This window comes from Somniosus microcephalus, chromosome 17 (assembly GCF_052327205.1).
Source record: "Somniosus microcephalus isolate GS21.2 chromosome 17, FLI_Smic_1.0, whole genome shotgun sequence".
Classification (NCBI taxonomy): Eukaryota; Metazoa; Chordata; class Chondrichthyes; order Squaliformes; family Somniosidae; genus Somniosus; species Somniosus microcephalus.
The window spans coordinates 33,946,015-33,964,162 of record NC_141003.1 but is presented as its reverse complement, the minus strand read 5'-3'; the positions used below and the strand labels follow the sequence as shown (position 1 = coordinate 33,964,162).

At 45.9% G+C, this 18,148-nt stretch overlaps 1 protein-coding gene across 1 annotated transcript in view; it reads right to left on the bottom strand.

The window, feature by feature from the left end:
* The window catches only part of LOC147105628 (uncharacterized), a 54,139-nt gene that overhangs the window by 12,732 nt on the left and 23,259 nt on the right, over window positions 1–18,148 (bottom strand). Inside the window, exons 7-10 of the mRNA XM_086010928.1 lie at window positions 18,040–18,084; window positions 16,768–16,824; window positions 1,167–1,223; window positions 826–870 (exon numbers count right to left, since the gene is read on the bottom strand). Of these exons, the coding sequence (XP_085867054.1) occupies window positions 826–870; window positions 1,167–1,223; window positions 16,768–16,824; window positions 18,040–18,084 (204 nt within the window). The remainder of the gene's footprint in view (window positions 1–825; window positions 871–1,166; window positions 1,224–16,767; window positions 16,825–18,039; window positions 18,085–18,148) is intronic.

The following is an 18,148-nucleotide window of genomic DNA, read 5'->3' as shown; positions in this document are numbered from 1 at the left end:
AGAAAATAAAATTATTTTTTTCAAAAATTTAAATTATTTTTTAAAATAGTTATTGCATGTCATTTATAGTTTATTTAAAAATGTGATTAAAAAAAAAAAATTATTTGAAGATTTTGTGATGTTTTGGGGCTCGTAGTATTTCTAAGTTTGACAACACTTCCTGTCAAACTTATGAATGAAGCATTCCCTGCTCCGATTGGCTCCCCATGGCCCACGTGATCCCAGGGGACGCATCGAACTAACTGCGCCCCTGGAATACGCAAGCACTGCGTGCCGGCAGTTGGAGCAGGCCCAGGATCGGAATTCCACGGGGGCCCACAGCTCAACAGCCGGCGCTCAAGGTAAGAGCAGGTCGGGGGCTTACACCCACGGGAAGCCCCCGACCCGAATTTCTGGGCCAATCTTTCACCGTAATAAGTGAATTTAGGCTTCTACCATTATTGACAGCAATCTCCTAATCCTTCAAAATGAAAAAGTAAATTGCAAAAGTATACCAAAATTTAATTGTCAGAATTTGGAGTCTAAATGTAAATAGTGTCTGCCAATCCTCCTCTTCACCATTGCTCAGTACATTTAGGGCAGTATTGATTACACATGCTCATTATAATGAGAAGAAAAAGTTGCTATTATTGTTCTCAAACATGCAAGAGCAACACATCACAAATATCCATTAAAATCAAAGTTACGGAATTGTATTACCTGTAATCTATTCCTAAAGCTATAACTGATAATGCCAGTGATTTAGAATACCAGGCAGCATTCACGTCTCTTAGTGCTATTCATTGCAAAGTTCATACACTCTCAAAATGAATATGCATCAATTACCAGTGGGGGACGTCAAAGCCGACACATTTGTGCTCGCAGTTACTCCTATAGGGCACAGAAAATGTTTCAAAAGATTACATCAAGCCGTCGCTGTTTACCATCACTCAAATTGTTACCCATCAGAAACCACTGTCAGTATAGAGGATCAAAGAAGCAACTTCAATACATAATAAACATACCAAAAGTGATATGGAGCAACTCAACCTGTACTGATTTATACACTTACGTATCCATGGACTGAACAGCAAAAGTACCTCAATGATATTCCAGCAACAACACACTTTATTGGTCAGCTTTGGCGGAGTAGATTTCATGTGACAATGAGAAAAAACATTACTTACTAGTGATGGTAGTCTTTGAAGCTGTAGGTGTGCCTGTCACTGTAGTTGGTGTTGGCCCTATGTAGCAGAAAACATATTACAAATTATTAATTCACTAATTGCTGTAAATACATTTCATGTGACGATGAGAAAGAACTGCACTAATAAGACATGGTAGTTTCAGAAGCTTTTTGTGTGCCTGTCACTGTAGTTGGTGTTGGCACTACATAGTAGAGAAAATATTACAAATATGAAGTCACTGTTAGCTGTAAATGGGCTCCCATATATTTTATTTAGGAGATTATCAATAATTGGTCACAATCGAAAGAGCACGTTACAAAAACAACGAGATCAATAATTACTGCCCAATTATCAGTCGAGCAACTCCAATCAAGAAATAAAATGGTCGTCTTTCAGTGCAAGGTTTTGCCCAAGTTGCCTGTGAAAGTAATTTACTTGTCGACCAATTACAACATAACTCCCATGTTGTCAGCAAACAAGTCATTATCTTTTCTCAACAAGATCTACATTTTGCTTTCAAGTAAAAAATATATTTCACAGAATGCTGCATGATTTATTTTCCAAAGAACAAAGGGCAACATTGTAAAACCCCACTGAATACATTCCACTTCTCATCATTACTTCATTAATTTCTCCATATTGAGAATTTTCCTTCTTTCTGATTTGAAGAAATCATTTCATCAGTCTTTCAAAAAAAGATCTTTGACATGGAAGCAACATCATTGTTCAGAATCAAGAAAACAGAAGCCTTTGGGTAAGGATTCTCCAAATTATATGCTTTCTAGCAAGGCCTTTTGTTCTTAGAAGCAACAAATATTTCTGTAACCATCAATTGACTTGAAATCTATAATCTTTCATGGTAATAAGTGAATTTAGGCTTCTACCATTATTGAAAGCAATCTCCTAATTCTTCAAAATGCAAAGTAAATTGCAAAAATATTCCAAAACTTAATTGTCAGAATTTGGAGTCTAAGGCCGCGAGTTATTCGGCACTCAGAGGGGAGGGTTTGGAGGCGGGTCAGAGGTTAAAATCTTTTTGATTGACAGCGGGTTGCATTCCACCATCAACCCGCCTCCAAACAAGTTTCCCAAGTGCCGGCTGTGGGAGTCCCGATCGGTCCCGCCGCTTGGCCCTTAACAGCTTGTCAACTGCCTGGATAAGCCTATTTTACCAGCGGTTTTCGATTTTTCCACATTTTCTGCGTGTTCCACGCTTTTCCCAAACCACGCCAGTTGATTGTGCCGGCTTCACCAAGTGCCTGACTGCTTGACAGCTGCAGCTCCAGCATAAAAACGGAGCTCTCAACAAGGCTCACTTACAGATGACAGAACTTTGTTTTTTCAGGTCTTGGAAACTATTTGCAGGTCTACTGATCTTGTAAGTGGTGAAGCTGAGATTCATCTCCACTGTGACCACCTGGGAAAACCGTCTCCCCACATTGACTGAGCGCTTCCTCAACTGACATATCTACCAGCAGCATGGGAACCATTTATTTCCTTTCATCCTGGTCCTCAGATTTGGAGGAAGAGCAGCCGTGGCAGCAGCAGAATCAGGAACAACAGCAGCACCAAGAGCTGGAGCGCCAACCACTGGCTGTCAAAGTCACCTCTGCCCTCAATTTTTTTGCTTCAGGGTCCTTCCAAGGATCATCAGCAGACATCAGCCGCATCTCCCAGTCGTCCACACACACTTGCATCACGCAGGTTACCGATGCCCTCTTTGCAAAGGCACACAATTACGTGCACTTCTCTATGGATGAGGCAAGAGTAACCGCGCGTGCGGTTGCCTTTGCAAAGCTGGCAGGCTTGCCAAGGGTGCAGGGTGTCGTAGACTGCACACATGTGGCCATTAGGGCTCCCCATCACAACCCAGCTGTATTTGTCAACCGCAAGGGCTTCCACTCCCTTAACATCCAGCTGGTGTGTAACCACAGGAAGAACATCATGCATGTTTGCGCAAAGTACCCTGGCATTTGCCATGACTTTTTCATCCTGCGGCAGTCTAGTGTGCCTCCGCTTTTCAATCCGCCAACCCAACTTTCCGGATGGCTACTTGGAGACAAGGGCTATCCCCTGAAGACGTGGCTAATGACGCTGTTGAGGAGGCCATCAAACGAAGTAGAGGAGCGCTACGATGCCAGACACATTTCCACCAGAGCCATCATCAAGCATGTTGTGTATGTAACCTGTTCCACCTTAAGAGAGCTTAAGCCTGTTCCACCTTAAGAGATGTACTACTTTCTCAGGCTGCTGTAGACGTAATACCGGGGGTGAACACACCGGTATATAAGCACTGTGCAGTAATCTTGTATTCAGTGTAGTCCCTACCTCCAACCAGTAAAGACCTGTTTTTATTGTTACTCATTAGTCTGTGTCTTAATTAACTAAATAATTCACAGACTTAACACTGGCGACGAGTCAGGTTCTTACCCTGCGGCAGTTATTCCTCGGCGGTTGAAGAGAGGTTTCAAACCACACCACCCCACTGGAAGCGACAGGCATTAGGACCCTGAAGCCTCCATCAGCTTGTGAACCGGAGTAGAAGACAGGGCTGGGGAAGACAGAGGTACAGGGCGATAGCGATCGGCAGATAAGGGCCGGGCCGCTTTGAAGTGAGGGGCGCAGCCGGGCCATCGATCGTAACCACCGATAAGGGCCGCACTCGGGCTGAAAGGGCAGCGGCTGCAGAAATTGAAGGCGCGAGAGCCGCGGTGCACAGCGCGGGCCATCGATCGCGATCGGGAGATAAGGGCTTTGGAGTGCGAGGCGCAGCCGGGCCATCGATCGCAAGCACTGATAAGGGCCGGGCCGCTTTCAAGTGTGAGGCGCAGCCGGGCCATCGATCGCATCCGCTGATAAGGGCCGCACTCGGGCGATCGCGGCGAAGATAAGGGCCGCACTCGGGGGCTGAAGGGAGACGGCGTCAGGGGACGGGTGAAGACCGCCAAGCGCGGGAAAACTGCCATTTTGTGGGCGGAGGACAACGGCAAGAGCGGGAAGCCGCCATCTTTGATAACAAGTAAAGAAAATAAAATCTGAGAAATTGCAAATCTACAATGCCTAAACACAGGAATATTAGCACCTTTGATAGTGACCTCGAAGATTGGGCCATATATGTTGAAAGAGTAAAAAATTATTGTAAGGCCAATAAAATTCGTGACCAAGATAAAGCTCTAACATTATTAAATTTAATGGGTGCGAAGACATACGGGCAATTGAAACACCTGTTATCACCAGATGAACCGGCGGGTAAGACGTTCGATGAGATTGTTACTGTCCTGAAAGATCATCTAAACCCCACGCCGCTGATGCTAGCGGAACGATTTAAATTTTACGACAGAAGGCAGCTACAGCATGAAAGCAATGCTGAATATTTGCTGGAATTGCGTAAATTAGCGAAATATTGCCAGTTTGGAACGGGACTGACAGATGCACTACGAGACAAATTTGTGTGTGGTTTATTTAAACAGGATACACAAAAGCGACTGCTCGAGGAGAATGAGCTGACGCTTGAGAAGGCGGTCACTATGGCAGCAGCACACGAAGCCGCAGCGAGGGGCACGGCAGTAATGCAGCTACGGTCACCGGAGCTCAGTGCACACAAATTGGGTGTGAGTTCTGGCAAATGTTATCGTTGTGGAAAGACAACGCATGATCAGAACCAGTGTTGGTTTAAAAACCAAGAATGTAGAACTTGTGGTAGGCTTGGACACATAGCTAGAGTATGCAGGTCAGGGAAGAAGACCAGCAACAAGAAGTCACCGCAAGGAAAATACGCAAAAGTACACAAGGTAGCCGAACAGGAGTCCGATTCAGACGCTAGCAGTAATGAACTGGCTGGCTTAAGCAGTATTGAACTGGCTAGCTTAAGGGTACTCAACGTTGGTAAGGGTGCAGACCTCCAGACAATTTGGGTTACTCTTCAGATAGAAGGAGTCCAAGTAAAAATGGAATTGGACACTGGATCGGCATTGTCGGTCATGAATAAAAAAGATTACAGAAGGTTATTCCAACATATTCCCCTACAGGATACGGAGATTATATTGACAACCTACACGGGGCAGAGAGTGTACCCCATCGGGACAATAAAGGTTGCAGTGGCCAACAAGGGCGAAGGAAGTCAAATAATGGACTTATATGTGCTACCGGAGGGAGGTCCACCACTACTAGGCCGGGAGTGGTTTAGAAACATAAATATGGACTGGCATTCGCTAAAAGCCATAAAGAGTGAGAACTCGGTGCAGATAATCAGCCCAGACTCTAGAACTGATGATGGTAAGACCAACCCATGTGCAAAAGACAAAGTTTCAGCACAGAATTCCACTGAGCAACAACAACATAGTTTAACAGAGAATTCTGAGTCTGTCAAGTCTACTGATATGCACATTTTGGAGGGACACTGGGCTCGAACTCAACTCCATTTCAAACTACAACAGCAATTAGAACAAATGATTCGCCGTTTTGAGCAAGAGATGAATGAAATAAAAAAGTTCTTTGTTACAGAGTGGGAGAATCTGGAAAGGCAACAGAAGCAACTGATGGAGAAAATGGAGCAGGAGCACACCAACCATCTGCGCGAGGAGGCCGAACGAATCAAAGCTGATTCAGGTTCTGAAGGTGCGTGCCATAATCTGGTGTCAGAAGAGTTAACGGTCAGCCAACTCCTTCATATGCTGAGGGACAAGACTCTGAAATGGGAAAAACTTGAACACGAGCTGCGATCTTCAAAGGAAAAGGGTTCGGAGCTCTCAAAAGTCATTGAGATGGCTGATGTGACGACACAGACTGAAACGACTGCAACAGAGCAGCCATTGGATGCCAAAAGTACGCTGACTCACGTCAATGTAGAACAACAGACCGCTGAAACAGCTGCTCCGGTAGAGGGATTGCATAGTCCGATCAATCAATCTCCAAAGGAAGTTGAAGTATTAAAATCACAAATGAGGTCACTAGTAAACGACTTGCTGAAAGCCCAGAAAAAGCTGGATGCAGAGGTACACATGAAGAAGTCTCTTCAGGAAAGATGTCTGGATTTGGAACAAGAGCTGGCTAACGTCCAGCTGGGTATGGAGGAAATAGACGACCCTCTCACTGGTCTAGCTCAGGACGACACCGAATATTACCATGACCTGGTGGACGACACCGAATATTATGATGTCCTGTCCTGCCCAGCTTGTAACTTCGACTCCCAAAGTGCAGAAATCATGGAGGAGCACCAAAAGTCTACGGAACATCGGGAGAAGCTGGCTCTACGACGGAAACAGGAGGAAGAGAAGGAGGAACTGCGCATGCAGCTGGCAGCTGTGGCAGCTGACAATGGAGCCCAGAGAGTCTCCAAGAAGCAGAAAAGGAAAAGTAAAAACAGAAGATGACCCATCTGAACCATTATCACCTCTACCAGATCACACACGTGGTCCCTCCGAACGGAGCCAAATCAGTTCGGAAGTTCAAGCTGTTAAATCCATGAAAGGACTATTGAATGAGTAACGTGAACCGACTACACCACAGAGATTGAATCTGTGAACTGTTTTCCGCAAAGACTGAATCTGTGATATGTTACGTTAAACATGAAGTTATATATGTGTATATGTTATTACGTTATGTTAAATGGGGGGATGACTATAAAGCTAAGAAGGGAGGAGTGTTGTGTATGTAACCTGTTCCACCTTAAGAGAGCTTAAGCCTGTTCCACCTTAAGAGATGTACTACTTTCTCAGGCTGCTGTAGACGTAATACCAGGGGTGAACACACCGGTATATAAGCACTGTGCAGTAATCTTGTATTCAGTATTGTCCCTACCTCCAACCGGTAAAGACCTGTTTTTATTGTTACTCATTAGTCTGTGTCTTAATTAACTAAATAATTCACAGACTTAACAGAGCAAACCATCGGCTTGCTCAAAATGCGATTCAGATGCCTTGATAGATCAGGTGGAGCCCTACAGTACTCAGCAGCCAGGGTCTCCAGAATCCTCATGGTCTGCTGTGCACTGCACAACATCGCACAGCATCGTGGCTTGCAGCTGCCTGAGGAACAAGTGGCTCAGCGCACAGCCTCCTCAGATGATGATGATGAAGAAGAGGAGGAGGAACACCTTGCGGAGGCAGATGAGCCAGCTCCAGCTGCACACGAGCACATTGCTGCCCGTGATGGAAGGGATGCACTAATCTTTGCCAGATTCGCTTAGGTAGACAAATCAAACACATGTGGCTGGCACCTTCTTATCACACCATACACAATGTACAAGAACCTGTGGGTTCCTATCACTCTCACCACCATCATTACAAATGCATGTTGCCCTGAGCCCTCAATGTGCAACTTCCATTTCCCAGAACACAAAGGCCAGAACTTCAACTGTTTGCCATCACTTTTGTTTTATACATGCACAAAAGGATGACAATGCCAAATATTAAACACAACAAAAGACAACAGAAGAGAACACTCAAGTGACTACCCTTGTGACTAATTGTGCTTTATCTTCCTCTTACATGTGCTTTTACGTGGTGCTTCCCCTGTGACTTTAGCAGATGTGGAGGCACCTTGCTCACTTTCATGCTGCTCCTGCTTCGACACCTTTGGCGGGCGTCCTCTGGGTTTGTGAGGGCTCAGCAACAGTCTGCTCCTCCTGCGGCTGTGCAGGGGCTGAGATGCCTATCTCAGTTGGGTGAGGACTCTGGTGGGGCTCTGACCGAGAGCTACGCAGTGGCATGGGAGTGTGAGCGCTTGGAGAGGAGCCCACACTTCCTTGTTGCCTGCCACCAGCATCCCTCTCATGGGTCAGCCCCACTTCAGTGCTAGCAAGTGGCCATGAGGACCTGTATCTGCACTGGCAGTCCTCCTCCAAAGGACTTCCATGAAGCTCTGGTTTCTTTGCTCAATAGCTGCCCATCGCTCTTCCAGAGATGTCAATCTATTCTGAACATTCACCACGTTTTCCAGACTCTGGCAACTTATTTCCTCCATAACCATAGCCATCCTTTCCTCTACCGTAGCCATCCTTTCCATGGAGGTAGCCATCCTTTCCACGGATGTTGCCATCTTTTCCATGCTGGTGCATTCATGCGCCATTGCCTCCACAAAGGCTCTGCTCATGTTAGCGATGGACTCCACAATCCTCTCCACACTCACAGTGACCCTGGAGATAAAACCTGCCAGAGACTCCTGCACTTGTTCCTGGAGTTCCAGCACTGCTCTCTTTCTGGATGGTCCCAGAGGCACAGGGTCCACATGCAGCTGAGCAGAGCGTGGAGCGCCCTGTGGCCTCCGACGAGGACGCGCCACTGCTGTCCCTGTCTCCACCATCTGCTGATGCTCACTTGTGAGCTGTGACACACCAAGTGACAACTCTACTTGTCTTGTTTTACACACTTTGTACAAAACTAATAACTTGCAGGACAACGGAGTATTCCAGTTTAAACTCTTTTAATGAAGCATTAGGTTTGTTCTGACTCACAGCAGTACAGCACCATGTGGACAAGATTGAGTCAGGACCCCCGGGTCTTCTGAACAATAGCAGTCATTACAGATGCCTGCAGGCCAATGACAACTCAGCATGTGATCACATGTGAATATAATAGGTATTCCTTACAGATGCCTGCGGGCCAATGATAATTCAGTATGCAAATGTTACATCCCCTTTCTTTTAAAAGAAAAATGTTATGCATTACTTTTGAACCATTCTTCCACATAATGTTCTCAGTAGCATCAACATTTAACTAGCACTGAAAACATCTCAACGTTTCAATAACGATGTACAGTTTTTTTTTAGGTCAGCGATCCGCCTACACCCTTTGACAGTTCACAAGTCAAGGATAACTCTAGGCTTGACCTCTCGTCCCGACCTTGTGTGGTATGGAACTGAGCATGCTCCTGAATCGGTCAACAAATCAGGTTCAGGTTTAGGTTCAGGTAAGTATGCTCTGTTCATCACACTCTGTTGCACTGATCCTCTCATCGGAATGACGGTGTTGTTCCTTGGTGTTCAGGAGGTGCCTGCGATTGCGGCGGTACACCTGTCCTTCTGGGGTGTGGTAGTGATACGATCGCTCAGTGTCAGCTGGCTGGATGATGATTGCTGGCTTCCAGTAGTCATGCTCCTGGATTCTGATGGATTCTCCTTTGTGCAGTGGCGGCAGTAGTCTAGCTGACCTGTCATAGTATCTCTTTTGGTGTTGCTGTCTCTGTACACGTTTTGCATGCACTTGCTTGCAGCTGACGACCTGCCGGGGCCTGTCTGGGAAACGGTGAGGTATCATGGGCTCTTTGACATTTGATGGGCGGCGTTCTAGACAAATGGAACATTTTCCGACCACGTCCTCAATGTGTTTGCACATTCCGGGCCAAAACATAATGTCACGTGCTCTTTGTTTCCATTTTTCCATGCCCAAATGTCCAGCATGAATTTTTGTCAACATCTCTTCTCTGAGACTGGTAGGAATGATGATTTTCTCCCCTTTGAAGATGATTCTGTTGATTTGTGACATTTCGTCTCTGTGGTTCCAGAATTCAGATATGCTCTGAGGGCATTTCCTCCTTTCCTCAGGCCATCCTTCATGTATGACTTTGCTCAGCAGTGTGAGTTGTGCATCTTTCTCTGTCCCTGCTCGGATCTCCTTCAGTTTTGAGTCACTCACAGGTAAGCTGTTGTACACCATGTGCACCTGCACATCCATGCCTTCACTGAGGCTGCTGTCCTGGTAGCTAAGAGACTTTCTGGAGAGCATGTCTGCGACAGGAATGTATTTGCCTGGACGGTGAATGATTGTGAAGTCATACTTCTGTAGCTGAAGTATGGTGGGGCTGCGGCTAGTGGTTTCCTCATGATTGACTCAAGGGGCTTGTGGTTGGATTCCACAAAGACTTATCGGCCATAGACGTATTGGTGGAAATGCTTACATCCAAACAGAATTGCATATAGCTCTTTCTCGATTTGAGCATAGTTGATTTCACTGTCTGAGAGAGATCCGGAAGCATAGCCGATGGGCTTTCCTTCTTGCACTAATACTGCGCCTAGTCCGTACTTTGACGCATCCACTTGTAGTCTGAGCTCTTTGTTGGGGTCGAAGTAGGCAAGAACTGGTCCTGGTTCTCTGGTGATTAGGTCTTTCATTTTCTGAAATGCCGTGTCATGTTGTTTGTCCCACAGGAACTCATTGGATTGTTTGAGCAACTGACGCATGGGTGCATTGATTTTGGAGAGGCTCGGGGCAAACTTGGCTAAGTAGTTAACCATGCCTAGTACTGTCTCTAGCTCTGCGCGGTTCTTCGGCGGCTCCATATTCTTGATGGCGGAGATTTTCTCTGGATCCGGCTTAATGCCATCAGTTGAGAGGTGATGCCCGAAATAACTGATCTCCGTGGATCCGATTATGCTTTTCTCGGGGTTGAGCCGGATACCTTTCTCCCGTGATCTTTGTAGCATCGCACGGAGGTTCCTGTCATGTTCCTCTCTATTCCTGCCATAGATGAGGATGTCGTCTACGATTGCGACTACTCCGTCGACGCCTTCATAGGTTTCATCGATCTTCCACTGGAATTCATCCTGAGCTAAGACCAAATGGTAAATGCAGAAATCGGTAGCGTCCAAATGGTGTGTTGAACGTTGTTAGCTTAGATGACTCTTCCGTGAGCTTGATAGTCCAGTATCCTGATCGTGCATCCATTACACTGAAGTAACGTGCTCCCACTAGCTTGGGTGTGATGTCATCTAGCATTGGTAGAGGGTAGTGAGGGCGTTTGATAGCCTTGTTCAAATCTCTGGGGTCGAGACAGACTCTGAGCTTGCCTGTACATGGTTTCTCAACCACTACTAACGCGTTGACCCACTCTGTCGGTTCTGTTTCCCGGACAATGATTTCTGTATTCTCCATGCTCTGCAGCTCCTCCTTCAGGCGACTACGTAGAGCAAGGGGTATCCTTCTCGGTGGGCAAACCACAGGGGTTGCTGCTGGGTCAAGGTGAATAGTGCATTCACCTGGGAATAGTCCAATTCCTTTGAAAACGTCAGCAAACTCCTCCATGACTGTCTGCTTCTCAACTGGTGCTGTCATTGATAGCACTAGCTTGACGAGGTCCATGTCTAAACATGCCCTTAGACCTAGCACTGGAGGTGCTTGAGTGTCAATAATGTAAAAGTCCAACATCATGTCACTTTCTTTGTACTTGCATTTCATCATGCATGTGCCTTTTACAATGAGCTGCTCACCTCCATAGCCGGTCAGTCTGCGTGAGGTGGGCTGTAGCTCACACTCATCCTTCAAACTGTGATACTCACTCAGAGGAATTACATTAACCTGAGATCCAGTGTCTAGTTTAAACTTAAGCTCTTTGCCCTGTTTTCCTATCTCAATATCAGCAAAAGCTTGCTCAGTCTCTGAAATCTGTTTTTTCTGTGACACAGAATCAATAAACAGTTCCTCTGCATTTGATTCTCTATCTGACATTTGGCTGTCACTCACTGTGTGTACTGTTTTTCCGAAAACAGTCCTGCAAACTTTAGCAAAGTGGTTCCGTTTACCACATTTAGTACATTGCCTTCCTTTGGCAGGGCAGTACTCCTTTTCTCCATGCCAGTTGTTTCCATAATATCCACAGTTTTTGAAGAGTTTTATGTCTGTGTCGCCCATTTTTAGAACTCTCGCTGTTCTTTCTGTTCTGAAACACGCTCTCTGGGCAGTGTTCTTTGGTGTGTGTCTATTAACTGCGTGCACTGTCCATTCACTCGAGCTCCTCGTGGTGCCGGTTATGGTTTTCAACTGTGCTTGGGCTATCTCGTGTGATCTAGCTATGTCTATAGCTTTGTCCAGCGTTAGCCCGGACCCAACATTCAAAAGTTTCTCTCTCACTTTAGCTGAATGTATTCCAAGCACAATGCGGTCTCTGACCATCTCATCTTTATCTGCATATACACAGTCTTTTACCAGCAGTTTTAACTCAGTCACGAACTGTTCAAACAACTCACTAGCTCCTTGTACTTTCTCCTGAAACTTGTACCTAGAGAATATCGTATTTGTCTTGGGCATCACATGATTCAAAACGGTCAAAATAACTTTTCAGTACCTTTGCTTCATCCGCGGTGAGAGACCATGTGTTAAAAATGTCTCTCCCTTTTTCTTCGATCCACAGGAATAGGTAGCTGCATCTTTCTTCCTCCCCTTTGCTTTTCAGTGGACCCGAAAACATAAACTCCACGTGTTGCTTGAACTTGCGCGATTCTCTAGGTAAGTTCAAAGATTCCCAATTCATTCGAGGTAAGGGAGCTCAAACGATGTCCATTTCAAATCCCTGTTCTGACACCATGGGGGTCAATTTTCTGGCCGCCGTCGGGCAGCTTTTCATGCAGCCGAAAATCGGTGAAAAAGCAGGTCGGGACTCCCCCCCCGCCTGATTCCCCGCCCCGTCCAACTTTCGGACCGCCGTTTCCCCGTGACCCGCTTCAGTCCCGGCCGCCGCTGGCAGGACTGGTCGTCGGAGCACTAATAAGCAATTATCAGCTTGTTGAGGTAGATTTTCCAGGGCCGTTGCGACTTTGGGGCTTTTCCCACATCAAACCCGCCTGCGGGGAACCCCGCTGCTGAGACCTGGCGTGAAGCTTGCTGGCAGCTGCAGGTCAGGGAAAGCTGCGATTTAAAGGGACAGCACTTGTATGTTGAAGGACCTTGTTGTTGCAGGTTTGGGGCTACTTCTTCAAGGCTTAGGCACAGCTGTGGAAGATTGCAGCCTCACACACTTCTCCAATGCGATCTCCTGGGAAGCCCCTCTCGCCACCCTCACTCAGTGCTTCCTCAGCGGAGGCATCTACGAGAAGCATGGAACGTCTTTTTTTCCTTCCCTCATTGCCATTAGAGGATCTCCAGCAGCAGAGGCGGCAGCAGCAGAACCAGGAACAGCAGGATCAGCAACAGGAGCACCAGGCTGCTGCTCACTCACCTGAAGCTGCACAGGCCAGAAGGGGCCAGCACTTGGAAGTGGCTTGAGAGCACCTTGCTGCACTTTAGGGGGCCATGGGGACCCGTATATGCACTGGCAGTCCTACTCAGAAGGACTTCCATGAAGGTCTGGTTTCTCTGTTCAATAGATGGCCAACGCTCCTCAAGAGATGTCATTCTCTTATGAGCACTCACCATGTTTTCCGTACCCTGGTGAGTTATCTCCTCCATGGAGGTTGCCAACCTTTCCATGGTGATGCATTCATGCGCCAATGACTCCACAAAGGCTCTGCTCATGGTCACTATGGACTCCTCCATTCGCTCCACACTCGCAGCGACCCTGGAGACAAAACCTGCCCGAGACTCCTGCATCTGTGCATGGAGATCCATCACCTCTTCTCTTGCGGATGGACCCAGAGGCAGAGGGTCGACATGCAGCGCAACTGAGCTGAGCTGGCAGAGCCCTGCGCCCTCCGACGAGGACTCTCCACTGCTGTCCCTGTCTCCAGAATCTGCTGAGGCTCACTTGTGAGCTGTGAAACACCAGGTGACAACACTACTCTATGTCCCGAAGGTCCCCCCAAGGTGTGACTGTCTGCGCTGGTGCTGGGTGCGCTTACTTCAGCTGACGCTGCGCCCTCAGAGGTTGGAGGTTCCTCTGAGGAGTCTGGCTGTACAGCCTCTTCCTCCTCCACAGTGAGGACGGGGGCTCTGGATGGTACTGTGGGGGAGTTAAGGAAGGAGTTAGAGATGTAATGCCAAGGTTCTTCTGGTGACTCCCAGCGAGTTGGCATCTGCTGACACCTGCATCCATGCAGCATTGGTCTCAGTGGGAGGCCTCTTCCTCCCTGACCTAGGGAAGAGGACCTCCCTGTGGGCCCTAACCCCATCCAATAATGCCTGCAGTGAAGCCTCGTTGAATTTGAAGGCAGCTCGGGGTCTGGCACTGGCCACAGCTGCTGCAGGCTCCTCTGCCATCCTGTATGGTTCGTTTGGAAGCCTTCAGAGGATGCAGTGTTTGCTATGGACTTTGAAAGCACCACGAATGATGACATCATACTGTGGGGATTTCTGACTCGAATTGGACAATTAGCAAGGCTTCCCACATGCTGGGAATTAATTGGCCACTTGAGGGAAAATTGCATGGAGCTGGCTGACACTTTTTTATGTGTGTCAGAAACCCCACATTCGGGGAAACCCGACCATTTCCCACACAAGCCGAAAATCGGGGCCCATGTCTTGTTTTGCACACTTTGTACAAAACTAATAACTTGCAGGACAATGGAGTATTCCAGTTTAAACTCTTTTAATGAAGCATTAGGTTTATTCTGACTCACAGCAGTACAGCACTGTGTGAACAAGATGGAGTCAGGACCCCCAGATCTTCTAAACAATAGCAGTCCTTACAGATGCCTGCAGGCCAATGACAACTCAGCATGTGATCACATGTGAATATAATAGGTATTCCTTACAGATGTCTGTGGGCCAATGATAATTCAGTATGCAAATGTTACACTATTCTATCTCGCGAAGGTCCCACAGATGAGTGCGTATCTGCGCTGGTGCTGGGTGCGCTTAATTCTGCTGACACTGTACCCTCAGAGGTTGCAGCTTCCTCTGAGGAGTCTTCAGGCTCTTTCTCCTGGACAGTGGGGAGGGGGGCTCTCAATGGTCCTGTGGGGGAGTAAAGGCATGAGTTAGACATATGATATTAACGAAGCATGCACATCAAATTGTGCAGATGCTCATAAGTCAATCTGTATGAGCATCAGATGCCATATCAGTCACTCATGCAATGTCAATGAGAGAGTTACAAATCTATTCTGTAACCAAATTGCTCTGCTGCGCCAATCAGACCATCCCCCACTTCCAGATCCTCATCACTTTCGATTATTTCGAGTGCAGCCTCCTCAGCGTTGGTCATATGGGCAATGGAAGGTGGCCCTCCTCCTGTCCAACCTCTCCCTCTTATTGTAGGCTCTCTTTTCCTGCAGTGAGGGACACAAGTGGAGCTTGAGTGCGAATGATCGAGTGGGTGTAGAGAAGCCATAGCATAGATGCTTAGAAGCAGACAAAGATGGAGTGAGGTGCCAATACCAAGGGCCCTCCCTATGCGTTGTTAGTTGTTGGCATTGCATAACAGTGATAGCGAGTGTGAGGGCCGCATAGTCGAATAGTGAAGTGATTCTGTACATAGAGAGAGAGGGATGGTTAAGGGTTCAAGAGATGTAAGGGTAAAGTGGGATGTGCAGGTGTAGGTTGACAATGCAGAGTGCCGGCGATGAGAGGAGATGGGGAGCAGATTGAGTGTGATGTTATACTCACTTTTCCTGAGTGTACCAGGTCATTAAACCTTTTCCTGCACTGGACTCAGGAGCGAGCACACAATGATCTAGAGCTGATTTTCTCAGCAATTTGCAGCCAGGCTGCTTTGCTGTGCTGAGGAGGCTTCCTCCGGCCAGAGGATGGGAATAGTACCTCCTTGTGCCCTCTCACTCCATCCACAAGACCATGGAGGGAGTAATCATCAAAGCGGGGAGAGGCCATGGCTCTTGCAGCAGTCATGGGAGCAGTTGGCAGCACAAAAACCAACGTAAAAGGATAAGAATGAAAGAAGGCTGCATGGTCCCTGACGTAATAAAGACTCACTACGCACTTGGTTGTACATAAAGCAAGGCTTTAATCGACTTGTAACAAAACATGGAGGTCTAGTTAATAGTCACTAGCTTCTTGTTTCCAGACTGTCTCTGGCCAAGGTGGGCCCCGCCCGAGTATTTATACTCCTCGGGCAGCGCCCTCAGCTGGCCGTTCAGTAGTACTTCTTGTAGAAGTTGCGATTTATGACAGTCCCCTTAAATGCAGTTGGCTGCAGACATCAGCAGAGGCGAGCAACAGACCCGAAACCACTAATTGGGCCAGGTAGCGCGCACACAAGGATTCAATAGGGCAATTAAGGTAAAATTGCTATTTCTGACCGGCTGAAAGCGGAGGCAGGACCAGAACCCGCCGACCACCCAACCCGCCACCAATGATAAAATCGCGGCCTAAATGTAAATAGTGTCTGCCAATCCTCCTGTTCATCATTGCTCAGTACATTTAGGGCAGTATTGATTACACATGCTCATTTTAATGAGAAGAACATTTTGCCATAATTGTTCTCAATCATACAAGAGCAACACATCACAAAGTATCCATTAAAATCAAAGTTATGGAATTATATTAATCTTTTCCTTAAGCTATAACTGATAGTGCCGGTGATTTACAATACCAGGCAGCAGTCACGTCTCTCATTGCTAAATTCATACACTCGCAAAATGAATATGCATCAATTACTAATGGGGGAAGTCGAAGCCGACACACTTGTGCTCACAGTTACTCTTAAAGGGCACAGAAAAGGTTTCAAAAGATTACATCAAGCCTTCACTATTTACCATCACTCAAGTTGTTTCCCATCAGAAACAACTGTCAGTATAGAGGATCAAAGAAGCAAATTCAATACATAATAAACATACCAAAAGTGATGAGGAACAACTCAACCAGTACTGATTTATACACTTTCGTATCCATGGACTGAACAGCAAAAGTACTTCAATGATACTCCAGCAACAACACACTTTATTGGTCAGCTTTGGCACAGTATATTTCACATGACAATGATAAAAAACATGACTTACTGGTGATGGTAGTTTCAGAAGCTGTAGGTGTGCCTGTCACTGTAGTTGGTGTTGTCCCTATGAAGCAGAGAAAATATTACAAAGTATGAATTCAGTAATTGCTGTAAATAGATTTCATTTGACGATGAGAAAGAAGTGCACTAACAAGAGATGATAGATACAGAAGCTGTTTCTTTGTCTGTCACTGTAGTTGGTATTGGCACTACATAGCAGAGAAAATATTACAAAGTATTAATTCACTGTTGGCTGTAAATGGACCCCCGTACATTTTATTTAGGTGATTATCAGTAATTTGTCACACTCGAAAGAGCACTTTCAAAATGCCACGACAAATACAATGAGCAGATCAATAATTATTGCCCAATTATCAGTCAAACAACTCCCTTCAAGGTTGTCGATCAGAGCAAGGTTTTGCCCAAGTTGCCTGTGAAAGTAATTTAGTTGTCGAGCTATTACAACATAACTCCCATGTTGTCAGCAAACAAGTCATTATCTTTTCTCAACAAGATCTACATTTTGCTTTCAAGTAAAAAATATATTTCAAAGAATACTGCATGATTTATTTTCCAAAGAATAAAGGGTAAAATTGTAAAACGGCACTGAATACACTCCACTTCTCATCATCACTTCATCAATTTCTCCATATTGAGAATATTCCTTCTTTCTGGTTTGAAGAAATCATTTCACGGTCATTCCAAACAGAAATTTGACATGAAAGCCACATCATTGTTCAAAATCAAGCAAACAGAATCCTTTGGTTAAGGATTCTCCAAATTATATGCTTTCTAGCAAGTCCTTTTCTTCTCAGAAGCAACAAATAGTACTCTAACCATCAATTGACCTGAAATCTATAATCTTTCATGGTAAGAAGTGAATTTAGGTTTCTACCATTATTGACAGCAATCTCCTAATTCTTCAAAATGCAAAAGTATATTGCAAAGAAACTCCAAAACTTAAATGTCAGAATTTGGAGTCTAAATGTAAACAGTCTCTGCCAACCCTCCTGTTCACCATTGCTCAGTACATTTAGGGCAGTATTGATTACACATGCTCATTTTAATAAGTAGAAAATGTTGCCATTATTGCTGTCACCGTGCAAGAGCAACACAGCAAAAAGAATCCGTTAAAATTAAAGTTACGGAATTACATTAATCTTTTCCTAAAGCTATAACTGATAATGCCAGTGACTTAGAATATCAGGCAGCATTCACGTCTCTTACTGCTATTCATTGCTAAGTTCATACACTCTCAAAATGAATATGCATCAATTACCAGTGGGGAAAGTCGAAGCCGATACACTTGTGCTCGCAGTTACTCCTATAGGGCACAGAAAAGGTTTCAAAAGCTAACATCAAGCCTTCGCTATTTGTCATCCAATGAA